Raw genomic sequence first — 14327 nt, forward strand, 5'->3', positions numbered from 1 at the left:
ATTCTTTGGGCGCTTGCTTTAAAAGTATTTTCACAAAAAAACTTGATAAATAAACACTTCTCAAGTGTCGGTTAATGATTTCAAAGTGTCCGTTGTCTATCTAGAAAAGTGTCCGTCTTATAATGAGTTTGGTTACCGTAAAATGACTGAAAAACGGCAAGTGTCCGTCTTATAGAGGTGTCTGTCAAGAGAAAGTTGACTGTAGTGATGAAAATACTCGAATATCTTCTGAGTGGACACTCTTTAAAGGGACACAGTCACAGGGATTTTTTTTCTTTTCAGTGAAAAGTACTAAAATAGGCGCAGTAGTCTTACTCGTAAATGAAATACACCTAGTACATCAAGTTGAAGATAAAAGTAAAATGTTGTTAATGGCATGGATGGGCCAATTTTTACTTTCTATCTATTTTTCTAGGCGACAAGTGAAAAAATCATAGTAAAGAAATTAAAAAAAACTCTTTTAAGTGTCAAAAACTAAAATTAACAGACGTTTCCGGCTTGGTCCTTCTTCAGTGTTATTGTCTGAAAAAATCAGCCCGACTTTTTCAAGTTAAGTTCTAAAGTTCCTGATGGCTTCAAAATAATATACCGGTAACTTGTTTATATAGCTTCAGTTCACTGGCAAAGTAATTTTAACAGAACCGGACCACTATTTACAGGTTTCTAAACGTCTTTAGGCTCTTGAATTTTTGAGGTGAAGTTTGCGACAGTATCCCTTTACTGTAAACCAATAAACGAAGGAGTGCTACAATTCTTTTTTATCTTTTTGCAAACAGGTGACAGACGATAGTATGCAGCCGTTATCAGCAGTTCTTTTGTCTCTCAGTGCGGGACAGTTCCGTAGCAATAATCTAACTCTTGATAATGGAACTATGGTGTTCGCCAATTTGGTAAGTCTTGACTGTGTAATTAGTTTGCACTCACAATGATAACTTCCAAGACATACTGTGGGCCATATTACATATTTTACAACCTTTCATTACAATCCTTGCAATGAGCCAAGTAAGGTCTGCCTAAAAGGCAGCCTCTTGAAAGTTTGCGGTCATGTACTGTAGAAACTTTGTGCGGTAGCTTCAAAGACAATACAATCTCATTCCCAGAGCCTTCGTTCCCCTTGACCAGCGGTCAGGAAACTCAACGGTTCTGGTCGAATCCAAACCGGAACCAGGAAATCCTGGTTCCGGTTTGGAATGTGCGTGTGCGCTGGAGATTGTGGTAAAACGAAGAAGTTTTGAAAAGCCAATCAGATTCAGGCGCCTTTGTGGCGGCTTTTGAGAATACTCCAGAAGGTCCCGATTCCTGGCGCAGACCAGAAGGATTGCGGCCTCTGGGGACTGAGAGTGAAGACAATATGATCGATAGAGTTGCGCACTGTTTATCAATAGGCTTAAATGCTGAACTAGGGCACACAAACAACTTGCATGATTGTCCACTCTTTTCTTGTACCCTTTCCCCCAGTTTTCTCAAAGCTATGGTTTCTCTCACTTTTTACTGTTCAAGAGAAAAGAGACTACCTATAGTCAACTGCTAGTACGAGCTAATTTCATTGCATCCCCCCACAACTCACATGTAAAAGGGGCACGCAATACCGCAACTCGTGTATTTTTGTGTGAGGGGAGCATGCACGTATTTTGCGCCTGCTAGGATAAAAAGAAAACCTAGGCTTTTATGTCGCGTTTTACTATCGTTTTCAATTTGAGTGTGAAAAACTTAAGGGCAGTAAAAAGTAGCATGGTCAGGCGTCAGTGTAATGAGTAGTAACATATTGGTGTATTTATTTTGTAGGGTCCAGGGCAGTACTTTTTCCGTCCAATGTTAAAGGAGTACACCTTCTCACCTCCATCACAGGTATGTAGCGTTGGTCAATTATGAATGCTCATTCTGTAGTATTATTCTAGTCAGTAGTGTGGTCACCAAATGGCTAAAGAGTCTTTTAGCTTAAGCCCTTGCCCAAGACAGCGCCTCTCTCCAACTAGATGCTGAAATGGTTACTGGGGGCTTTGATGTACCGCTGTAGCATTGCATCGACCACGGGTTGTAACAATACATTTTACCCCTAAAGCCGGGTGAAATTTTTTGTGACAAATATATTTAATTATGTAGTTGACACAACAATTATTTGTCAGCAGTTCAAAGGTTAGTGCGCCAGTAATGACCTTGGACAGCAGAGATACGCGCGCATAGAGTGCTCAGTGGGAGTTTGGGAGATTGGGGACCACATATGCTGACGTAATATTTGGCACATATTATGTGACAAGTCGTCTACATAAGCAATTTTCGTATGTGACAACTTTTATTTGTCGCCAGGCTGTCAACAAATGTATTTGTCACATAAAAAATTGACCAATTTTTCTCATCTTCACGAGCAAATAAAAATCGGCACAAAATTTGCCACATAAAAATTGCTGGTGTAAGTCGCCTTTTGTGCCATTAATGATGGGTCACTGCTTGTGAGCAGATACATCCTTAATTTTGTTCTCGTAATCTTGAACTATTCACTTTTTCAGTGCCTTATGATTGAATTATTTGACTCTGTTTACAGATGATTGATGTTGGTGAAGGTTCACTTGTGCAAATGCATGTGAAAGGAAAAAGAGTCGCCTTCAGGTAAAATAACACTTAGAATAGAGTTAATACTGTACATAGCTAGTCGTGTGGGATCTAAGAAAACGAGTCTGAAATTGGCCTAGCTGCACATTCACAGCTAACCCGAGGTGGCCTCCCTCATCAGCCTTGTGGTTTCTTGGAGGTCTCCTCGCCCTATCTTTTTAAGTTATTTTTTTTGTATTTGTAATTCTAAAGTGGCAAATAAATGATGATGATGATGATGATGATGATGATCTTATGCGTAAAGACCGTGGCAAATGAGGACATACTGTTGGTCATGATGTTTCTTATTGAACAAACGAGCGGAACACAAAAAATGTTCTGTTATCATGCTGTGTAAACCGGGAAACATTTGTTGTGGACACAAAATGTTTTTGAAGAAATTCAGACACATTTTTGTGTCTCGGACACAAATTTACTGTCTGCAACAAATGTCGTGAGCGCGAGCAAACAGGGAAACGTTTGTGTCCTAAACAGTGTGTTACAAGTACAAATGTCGTCAATTGAGAGAAACGTCATACCGATTCTCTGAAAGTAGCGATAAGAAAAGCCTGCTAAATCGGAATAATTTCTATGGGTGTACCAATAAATGGGAAGTACGGTGGCCTGGTGGTAAGTGCGCTGGACTCCGGATCGAGCGGTGCGGGTTTGAGCCCTGTCCGGGGTCACTGTGTTTTTGTTCTTGGGCAAGACACTTTACTCTCATAGTGCCTCTCTCCACCCAGGTGTATAAATGGCTACCGGTGAAATGATGCTAGGGGGGGGGGGGGTAACCCTGCGATGGAATAGCATCCCATCCAGGGGGAGTAGATTTGTTCCTAGACGCTCAATGCTACAGAAACCGGAACAAGCGCCGGCAGTATGAGCCGCTTGTTCGAGGCTTACCTTATTAATATCTCATGTTTTCTTTTACAGTTGTTTCGGTCAAATTACGTCACTTAATGGAGAGCCAGAGAAAGGAATAGCAGTCGAGGTTAGTGTATAGAGCAGTACAGTTTTGAATTTATTTATGACCAGAAAACTATTTGAAGGTTTTATTTTTTGTTTTGTTTTCTTTGTTACGCTTTTTCTGAACTTTGTTTTCATTTGCAGGCTGTTGGTCTAGAAAGCTGCGAATCTTTTCAGGAAGAAACAGTTTCAGATCAAGAAGGACAATATAGGTTACGTGGACTTCAGGTTAGTTTTATTTTTACAAAAAAAAACTGCTATTCAAGTCCACTTTGTTTGGTCACATGACAAATTATTAAAGGCGGCTTTTGATACACCTTTCAGTAGATTTACATTTCCTGTGCTGGGTACTCGCACAACCAATCAGAGGTAACCTGGTGCGTTTTTAACCAATCAGAAGCGAGACAAAAACCACACGTGGCTTACGCCCGTCACTTGTTTCCCTGCGTTTGGCACCAGTTACAAGTTTTCCCGCGCTAACAGCCATTCGCGTTTTTTGCCGCGTTGCCGATGGTTGCATAGTTCCCGCGCTTTCTGCTGTTCACATGTTTCACGCGCCTGTTGCTGGTTGCATAGTTTTACTTAAAATTCGTAATTTACGTATTGTTTTCATTGCCGTTAGTTGCGATAGCCCAAAATGTGCGATTACTTTGGTTTTGGTTTTATGTATTAGTTTACTGCTCAATGATACAATTTATTATCAATTTATAACTAGATGAAGGACGAACGCTTATTATTATTATTTTTTTTTTGCCGTATGCACGGTCAATTAATGTTTACTTCATTTATTTCAGCCCGGCTGCATGTATAGAGTTCGAGTAAAGACTGGGGATAGTAATCCGCACATTGAGCGAGCTTCGCCATCATTTATCGACATACAGGTAAAAGACTGTTAGAGAACGGTGTTAGAGAACAGTAGTTTCATGTGGCACTGTTTATCATTCTGTACAAGGTTGTTTTAACTTTTAAGTCTGTGGATGAAACCCTAGTGTGTGACCATTCAAATGAAAGCTATTGATCAGTACTTTCATGTGGTACTGTATATTATGCTGTACAAGGTGGTACTAACGTTTAATTTGTGGATCAAACCCTTGTGTGTAACCATTCAAATGAAAGCTATTGAGCAGTACTTTCACGTGGTACTGTATATTATGCTGTACAAGGTGGTACTAACGTTAAATTTGTGGATCAAACCTTTGTGTGTGACCATTCAAATGAAAGCTATTGAGCAGTACTTTCATGTGGTACTGTATATTATGCTGTACAAGGTGGTACTAACGTTTAATTTGTGGATCAAACCTTTGTGTGTAACCATTCAAATGAAAGCTATTGAGCAGTACTTTCATGTGGTACTGTATATTATGCTGTACAAGGTGGTACTAACGTTTAATTTGTGGATCAAACCCTAGTGTGTGACCATTCAAATGAAAGCTATTGATCAGTACTTTCATGTGGTACTGTATATTATGCTGCACAAGGTGGTACTAACGTTTAATTTGTGGATCAAACCCTAGTGTGTGACCATTCAAATGAAAGCTATTGATCAGTACTTTCCTGTGGTACTGTTTATTATGCTGCACAAGGTGGTACTAACGTTTAATTTGTGGATCAAACCCTAGTGTGTGACCATTCAAATGAAAGCTATTGATCAGTACTTTCATGTGGTACTGTTTATTATGCTGTACAAGGTGGTACTAACGTTTAATTTGTGGATCAAACCTTTGTGTGTAACCATTCAAATGAAAGCTATTGATCAGTACTTTCATGTGGTACTGTATATTATGCTGTACAAGGTGGTACTAACGTTTAATTTGTGGATCAAACCCTAGTGTGTGACCATTCAAATGAAAGCTATTGATCAGTACTTTCATGTGGTACTGTATATTATGCTGCACAAGGTGGTACTAACGTTTAATTTGTGGATCAAACCCTAGTGTGTGACCATTCAAATGAAAGCTATTGATCAGTACTTTCCTGTGGTACTGTTTATTATGCTGCACAAGGTGGTACTAACGTTTAATTTGTGGATCAAACCCTAGTGTGTGACCATTCAAATGAAAGCTATTGATCAGTACTTTCATGTGGTACTGTTTATTATGCTGTACAAGGTGGTACTAACGTTTAATTTGTGGATCAAACCCTTGTGTGTAACCATTCAAATGAAAGCTATTGAGCAGTACTTTCGGGAAATGCCATCTGATTTTTAATATTTTCCAAAATGAAATTTAAAGCTTTCTTTCATACAATGTACAGTGTACTAACCTAAACCTTGGATGACCAGCTGGCCAGCTGAAGCTGTGCTTTTTCTTCAGATGGTTTGTCAGCCCTGATCCTCTTGTGTAACGCTGTACTGTTAATTATGCTGTACAAGATGGCTTTAAGACGGAATCCACTAGGAAGTCGAGTAATATTTATTAAAGTTGGACAAAAATCAAGTACCAGAATAATTTAAATCCTATTGTGTTAGTTCCTACCCTTAATAAAAGGTAAAGATGTAAGTAATTATCCTTCATAACACCAACAACAATTTCTTATCAGAGTCTCAGAAAATGAATTTCAAAGTTCACAAGGTATAGGCAAAATCTCACGTGCAGCCATTTTGTAAATTCGTCTTAAGCAATTCAGTGGAATTCAGCGGAACTTCGAAATTTGTTTTCGATGTTTGGTGTTGCTAGAAAAGATTTCTTTCGATAAGATATTTGAAGCAGTAACACAAAAGCTTGCAATCAGGTGTAAATAGTTTTGGTACATAATTTTGTCCAATAACTACTCGAAGTCCTGGCGGATTTTCTCTTAAAACTTAATTCTGTATATGAAACCTGTGTGTGACCATTTAAATGAAAACTATTAAGCAATACTTTCATGTGCACTGTTTATTTTGACGTACGAGGTAGTTCTTAGTTGTACATTGTGTTTAACTGTTAAATTACTCTTTTTGTAACAGGTTTCTGGCTCTGACCTTCAGAATGTGAACATGATCGCTTTCCGCCATGTTAATCAATTTGAAATCACAGGAAATGTTGTGACAGACAGTCAGTTCATTTCCTCTCTGAAGGTAAGTGTCTTCGCAAATAATGCCGAAAGCAGTCGTTGTTTTCAGTGTTAGCAACAATTTTCTATGAGCAAATAGTCGTAATAATCATTTTTGCAGATTTGCAGCATTTAACGATTGGTTCCTTCTAAGGGACGGACTCCAACTTTTTTTTTTTTTTTTTTTTTTGGGGGGGGGGGGGGAATTTCAAAAAAATTCCTGCACAGTAAAACAGCATGAAAAAAAATCGTGCATGGGGAGGCATGGGAAAAAAATCAAGCAAGCGCTTTCTATTAGTTAGAACTATGCTAAAAAATAAGAAATAAAATTCTTGCACAAGCTCTGCCCACGGCCCAGGAAAAAAATCATGCACAACCTGAAGGTGAAAAAAAATCTTGCCAAGGAAAATTGCCCAACCCCCCTACCCCCTCCCTCAAAACAAAAGCAATAGTCTCCTTTGTAACCGTTATTTCGTTTGTCGCGTAACGCTCCTCGGAAGCATTGCGTGACAGCGTGACCACCCAAATATACTAGAATGGAGACGTTTGCGATGTTCAATCAATGTACATTATTTTCCTAGGTCACGCTGTCTCCGGAAAACAATCCAGACACGCCAGTGTTTACCACCCCCGTGAGCGTGGCGAGTTACTTTCAGTTTCCCTCTGTTCCTAATGACGGACTGGTGTACATTGTCCGTTTGGACTCGTCTCTCTCTGCCGTGAACTATCATTACATACGACCTGAGTCTACTGTCACCGCAACTGGAGTGCGGGCTCATGTCACGTTTAAATTTGAACCACAGGTAAGTTCGCTAGAAAGCGTTATCTATTAATTAACGTGATGTTAAGGTCATTACCCTGAAATAGAACTTAACATAGATTTTTAACCAAACTTCGCTTACTGGTTTATTGCTACTTAAAGTACAACTTTAAATTTTGAAATTAAAAAGGGGGGTCACCATATTCGTTTAGGAGCAGGAAGACCTTGTATATTCCATATAATTCCTTTATAATTCCTCTGCGAGTACTGGCAAAGTACACGTTTTTAGCGTTAATTAATTTTTCAAACATAGTAATTGATCTGTTTTTATTTTACAGAAAGAATTTGATCGCTACACCCAAAATGTAGAAAAAATTGATAGGTCACCATACTCGTTTACGAGAAAGCGACAATTTACTTGTTATAACGGCGTCCCACTGTACTTTTACATTTAACCTTTTAGTTACACTATGTATTGATGGTCAATCTGTTCTTTGTTTTCCTCAGCAACGTAAAGCTGAACCAGAACCAAGCCAAGGTTCATTTCTCACCTTGCCTCTATTAGTAATTCTGATTCTGTTAGCTGTGAACCACAACAAGGTATTGAAAAAATTCAGTTACAATTAAAATTGTCTGTAATGTTAGAACGTCATCTACCCAACCCGCAGTACAGTGCATTATGTGACCGTGTAACATGGCGTATATCCTTCAGCAGAGAAAAATAACAAGTGGCTGTAACGCTAAGTGAATGTAGAACCTGGCGCTTTCTGCAAGTGTTGCAGCAACTAGGAAACAAGTTGCTGCAACACTGGGGCGAGTTTCAAATTTCAAGTAATCGATAATCTGACGCTACCAAATGAAAGATCATGGTGAGATTGGTCATTTGACCAAGTTTGATGCTTTCAGGATGAACAGAAACGACGTTATGCACCTGAAAAATGTTTATAATCCATACAAACGTCTCTAATTGTAAGCCAGCGTCCCCCAAAACCATATAAACTCTTAAAATTTTTACCCGTTTTGTAATAGCTGTAAAATCCTGCTCAAGACCATTATTTGAAAGAAACTTAGATGAAAATCACTATATGTTTGCCCATTTTACAGATTATCACAAAAATAAAAAAATTAGAATCGTCAGACCGTCTAGACGATTTGTCCGTCTTCTAGTGTGAAAACGGCCAATCTGAGTTGATTGCTTCATATTTCAGGTCATTCCATTCCTTCAACAAGTACCTCAACTCATTCAAGGAGTTTCCGCAGACCAACTGCAGGCTCAGATGGAGGATCCTTTCAAGAACAAGAAGAAACCAAAGGAGATACGACGAAGATAACAAAGCACTAAAAATTAGGAATTTTTTAAAATCGTTTTACTCGCTGCTGTTTTATAACTATTGAAAGTAACTTGACAAGAAGCAATCGTGCCCCAAGCTCTCTCCGCCTGATATAATTTGTATTTAAAATTGCGCCTGGTTTCTGTGTCCCACCGTCTTGCCTGTGATAAGCCTTGGTTAGCTGCAGGTGTTGTCAATCCGTTAAATAATTATGTTAGGGTGCGAAGCGGTCGTTGGAATACATGCAACGCGCAAGTTCTGGAGTCGCGCGTGGGTGACGCGCGTGTTTGCAGCTAATAGCGAAGCGTGCGAGGTCTAAAAATTGAAGGCAAATGAATATAACCGCCACGAGGCTCAAAAAACATCAGCGTGTTCTGAGAGAAATACAAGGAATCTTGGCGAAGTTTTCGTTTCATGTAAGTGTATTGGGGATACCGGCTGCTTTAGAAAGTGTTTTGGGAAAATCGTCCGCCATTTCGGTTTGTTTGTCTGAGTCTTGTCTGAGCCGTGACGTCACTCGCGCGCTTCGCTATTCGAGAAAGGTTGTCGGAAAAAGAGCACTAATGTGCACACGACAAGACCGAAAGATAGTATGAGTAGAAGTAGAGAGCTACTGCACGTGCTGAATACTAATAAGATTTCTCTCCCTTCAGTCATGTGGAAACAAGGTACTTTTAGGCACGCTGAATTTGGGAAGAATTTTGAAAACTCAAAGACATGCGACATTAAAAGTAAAGCTACCGAAAAAGGCCTCCTGAGAGGAAAAGCAAAATCTTCACGTGGTAATAACAAACTTGTACATTTCTTGCAGGCCAATATGCAAAATTCAAGTGAATACCCAGAGCACCTTTCGATCTTGTCGCATGCACTTTTGTGCCTTTTTCCGACAACCCTTCTCGAAATATGTGCCCCCAGGGGGATTCCTGCAATACCCGCGACTCGCAAACATGTTGGCAGCATATGAGATTTAGACCTTTTACTGATAAGATTAACAGTTGTAAATGTAATAAATCTGGTTTTCTTTGGAGAATGTTTCGTATTGTCTTAAGGTGGCCCGCGGGTATTTATGAGACTGACAGTTCCCTTTTTTAAGCGCGTTTTAAGACGAGAAAACGTGAAGCGATTGCTTAGATTTTTGAGAATCTGAAAGAAAAATCCTTAAATTATTTAAAATGATAAGTTTTATAGCGATCAAACGCGATTTGTTTAAGTTATGAGCGATTTTCGGAAGCCTTCGTTTTTATTAAAATGCGATTATTTTTAAAATGCCACGGTGAATTTTTTTGTAATTGCGCCAAAACGCTTCCAAACAGTTGAAGTTTACTCACAACAACTTACAGGAAAATCCACTCCGTAGATTTCCTGAACGAGCGACATCTTTATTTTGCCTTCAAAAACTGTTGTGTTATGCGTCTGATTTGACCGTCGCATAAATGTGATACTTATAATAACCCAGTACCAGCCAGTTTTGAGACTGATGTCACCTTAATCTTGTGTGTAAAAGTTAAAAAGATCGTGTATAGACATCAAATGTTAGCAGTCAATAAAGATGGATGGTTTTCAGCCGAATTTTTGAAAACATCAAACAAATGACGTTATTTCAAATTGCGAAAAATTTGTCGATTTGTTTTGCATTTTTTTAAAGCTGCAGCTAGAACAGGATATTGCAAACGTTTGTGCCGAGTTTTAGCGTATTCCTTTCATACGGTTTGAAGAATTTCGGTCGGAAAGTCAGGTACATCTGCTTTCCAAGTTCTAGTCGCTTTGCAAACCCCGCATTTCGAATGAATTATACTGTTGTTTTTGAAGAGGGGTGTTACTTTCAAATTCCGCATGATCTTCTGCCACTTTGAAATAACACAGCCTGAAATAGTTACTACTAAAATGACAATTACCGTTCATACACATGTATTCCCTGACGGCAGAAGATCGTGTGGAATTTGGAAGTAACACCTCTCTTCGAACAACAACAGAATAATTTCATTCGAAATGCGAGGTTTACAAAGCGATTAGAACTTGGAAAGCAAATGTACCTGACTTTGCGACCGAAATTCTCCAAACCGTATGAAAGGAACACGCTGAAACTCGGCAAAAACTTTTGCAATATCCTGTTCTAGCTGCAGCTTTAAAAAAATGCAAAACAAATCGACAAATTTTTCGCAATTTGAAATAACGTCATTTGTTTGATGTTTTCAAAAATTCGGCTGAAAACCATCCATCTTTATTGACTGCTAACATTTGATGTATATACACGATCTTTTTAACTTTTACACACAAGATTAAGGTGACATCAGTCTCAAAACTGGCTGGTACTGGGTTATTATAAGTATCACATTTACGCGACGGTCAAGACAGACGCATAACACAACAGTTTTTGAAGGTAAAATAAAGATGTCGCTCGTTCAGAAAATCTACGGAGTGGATTTTCCTGTAAGTTGTTGTGAGTAAACTTCGATTGTTTGGCAGCAATTTGGCGCAATTACAAAAAAATTCACCGTGGCATTTTGAAAATAATCGCATTTTATTAAAAACGAAGGCTTCCGAAAATCGCTCATAACTTAAACAAATCGCGTTTAATCGCCATAAATGTTATCACTTTATATAATTTAAGCCTTATTCTTTCAGATTCTCAAATATCTAAGCAATCGCTTCACGTTTTCCCGTTTTAAAACGCGCTTAAAAAAGGGAACTGTCAGCCTCATAAATACCCGCGGGCCAACTTAAATGCCACTTGTGATGAAAGCTTTTAGTATTATGTCCCAGGATGTTACTTCAGTTGAGATCTTTTAAGGAAGAGGAACTTAGAGAGGAGTGCTTACTTCAAACCAGTTTAATATTTATGGCTGTTTTTATATAACTCGTTTCCACCCAAAAATTAACAAAGAAAAGGGAAAAAGTTTAGGGATAACCTGCCTCATCCCCAGGCGCCGATCGGCCAGATGGTTCCGGTTTTCCCGTCCGCAACAGGCCCACAACGCCAAGCGAACCGTGCAGGTATAATAAACTGTAAGTGTTATGGCAAGATGCAGTTATGTCAGGAGAAAATAAGGGGACAGAGAGGGACTTAGAGGGCGTTGGCCGGGATATGTCAAAGACAGGAAAGTTATTTATAGATTCGCCGGAAGTCTGTTTCCAAAACGTCCGCATACAGCCTAGCCTCGCTCCGAGGTAGTAAGTGAAAGAACAATTTTTAACCACAATGGCTATTTGAATATTCAATGTCTCTTCTCTTCTACATATTCAATATGTCTCGTCTTCTTCTACAAATTCGTAATTATTATTATTATTATTATTATTAATTTTACGTGCAATACACAGGCGTTTAGACTTTGATTTAATATCAGTGATGAGCCAGCAAGTAATGCAAGTCAAGTATCTACCGAGAGTTCAGAAAGTCCGCATTTGAGAAGGGAAAGGCGTGCAATTAAAGATGTGAAAACTCTGGACCATCGGTTTCTGTTTCTTTTGTAAAAGCACAGAGGAAAAGTCCTAGACTAGCCGTGAAAGCTTTGAAAAGACTAAGAGAAACTCAAGCGGACGGAATAACGTTCAATTGAAAAGGCTAGACTCAAATAAACATCTGGTCCACCAGGCCAAGTTTCAAATAAACGCCGGGGGCTTTGAATCGAAAAAATACGATGCTCGAGAATGTTGCTACTGATATTTTACAGATAGATCTCGAGGAAAACTGTTCTTATTTCACATTTGCAGCGTCAATTTTTTAGTTATTTTTTTGTTCTCTCTCTTCTTTCTTTCGTATTTTACTTTAACGGCGTCATAAAACAAAGAATAACGGATTTATCGTATTTTCTCGATTAAACAACGGGTCCCAAAGCTAAAAAAAATTGGGGCCGGGTTGTTAAAGTATGATTAAGCTAATCCGGGATTGGTATTCATTTTGATTTCAGTTTTTTAAATTTTCAGCGAGATTTCTCGTTTTATTTTTTGTCCTTGACGCCAACCCATCACAAACCCTACAAAACAAAATGTAAAATGACTTAAAATTATCACAATGTAAAAATTAATTTCAACCGCCCCTCGCCTACTGATAAAAGCTGGGAATTACACAGGCAGATTCCTCGACGTTTGCATTAATTTTTCCGTCTCTAGTATCAGGTTTTTTCCAAGATTTAATCTGATGTCCAATTCCACAGACCAATTTTGTTCTTCATTTATGTTTTAACATTTTCTCTCAAAATCTAAACTGACCTGAATGAAAAAAGCGCACGGTTCTGGCTAGGCTTTCGGTGAGAAAACTTGGAGGAGGCTCCTGAGTAACTTGTGGCATATGCCGCCGTATCCTACTTGAAAACGTTGTATAACTAATTTTATTAAAAACTGGCAATGGTATATTGCAATTCTTGCGTTTTGATTGGTTAACAGGCAATGGTCTATGAGTTCATATACCATTGACCACAAATTTGATAGCCGATACGCGTCAATGACGCTGGGGAGCTCAAATATTGCAATTCTCTTGCCATGTTGGGCGTTTTTAATAAAACGATTATTCCACTCGCGCTTGTTGGATATGAGATCGTTATAGCCAACTCGGCGTGTACCATCTCATATCCAATGCGCGCTCGTGGACTAATTGTTTAATATACTATCTGTTGTGTCGTGAAAATGAAATACGAAAGGAAGAGAACAAAATAAAACTGCTAAAATCGACGCCGGAGATGTGAAATAAGAACAGTTTCCCTCAAGACTTGTCTGCAGAATATCGGCAGCAACAGAAATTATCATTTATAAGTCTCCTATTTTAAAACCTTTCCACCTGTCAGCTGGTTCTCGGAGCACCGTATCTTTCGATTAAACGCCCCCGGCGTTTATTTTATACTTGGCCTGGTGGACCAGATGTTTATTTGACTCCAATAGTTTATTCGAGTCTGGTGTTTTTCAAGCAAGGGTCAGAGATTATTCTATATGTTTATGTTTTCCAAGCAAGGGTCAGAAATTATTCTCTATGTTAAAAAATCATATATGCATGATATCTTGCCCGAACACTTACAGTTTTTTTATACCTCTAATTAATGCTTGAATCTATTTAAAGACACGGCGTTTACTAAGGGTAAAGATAAGGTAAAGTTTGTGTCCGAGCTGAGCCGTCAATACAGGCGGAACTTAACCCGGATTCTGTAGCATTAGCGACTATAAGTATTTCTACTCCCCCCTGGATGGGATGCTAGTCCATCGCAGGATACCCCCCTTACCCAGCAGTAAATTCGCCGGTACCCATTTATACACCTGCGTGGATAGAGGCACTGTGAGAGTAAAGTGTCTTGCCCAAGAACACAACGCAGCGTCCCGGCCAGGGCTCGAACGCGAGCCGTTCGACTCGGAGTCGAGCGCGCTAACCATTAGGCCTTCCGCCTTTACTAAGGACGCGGTGTTTAATCGGAAAATTATGCTATTTTATATGACGCAGGGTAAAGGTGCTATTAATACTACATCAAAATTGTAAACCACATAAAAGAAGTCAAGAAAATTGCAAACCCTTTATTCATGTTCATAATTAACGCCATACACTTTATAGAGTAGGCATTATACAGTCATTTCTTTTTACACATCTTATTTTAAATCGAACAGTGAAATTTCTTCAAAGGCTTTATTCATTTTCATATTAGTTTTCGCCTTGAGACAACCCAGTTAGT

At 38.9% G+C, this 14327-nt stretch overlaps 1 protein-coding gene across 1 annotated transcript in view; it reads left to right on the top strand.

Annotated features, from left to right (window-relative positions):
* LOC144663694 (BOS complex subunit NOMO3-like) overlaps positions 1–9706 on the top strand; it is a 47449-nt gene extending 37743 nt beyond the window's left edge. Inside the window, exons 29-38 of the mRNA XM_078524722.1 lie at positions 777–890; positions 1786–1848; positions 2543–2607; positions 3523–3580; positions 3700–3783; positions 4350–4436; positions 6500–6610; positions 7167–7388; positions 7853–7945; positions 8554–9706. Coding sequence (XP_078380848.1) covers positions 777–890; positions 1786–1848; positions 2543–2607; positions 3523–3580; positions 3700–3783; positions 4350–4436; positions 6500–6610; positions 7167–7388; positions 7853–7945; positions 8554–8676 — 1020 coding nt within the window. The 3' untranslated portion in view covers positions 8677–9706. The remainder of the gene's footprint in view (positions 1–776; positions 891–1785; positions 1849–2542; positions 2608–3522; positions 3581–3699; positions 3784–4349; positions 4437–6499; positions 6611–7166; positions 7389–7852; positions 7946–8553) is intronic.
* The last annotated feature ends 4621 nt before the right edge of the window (positions 9707–14327 follow it).

The sequence above is a fragment of the Oculina patagonica genome, chromosome 8, assembly GCF_052425735.1.
Source record: "Oculina patagonica isolate OP01 chromosome 8, crgOcupat, whole genome shotgun sequence".
In the NCBI taxonomy this organism is placed as follows: domain Eukaryota; kingdom Metazoa; phylum Cnidaria; class Anthozoa; order Scleractinia; family Oculinidae; genus Oculina; species Oculina patagonica.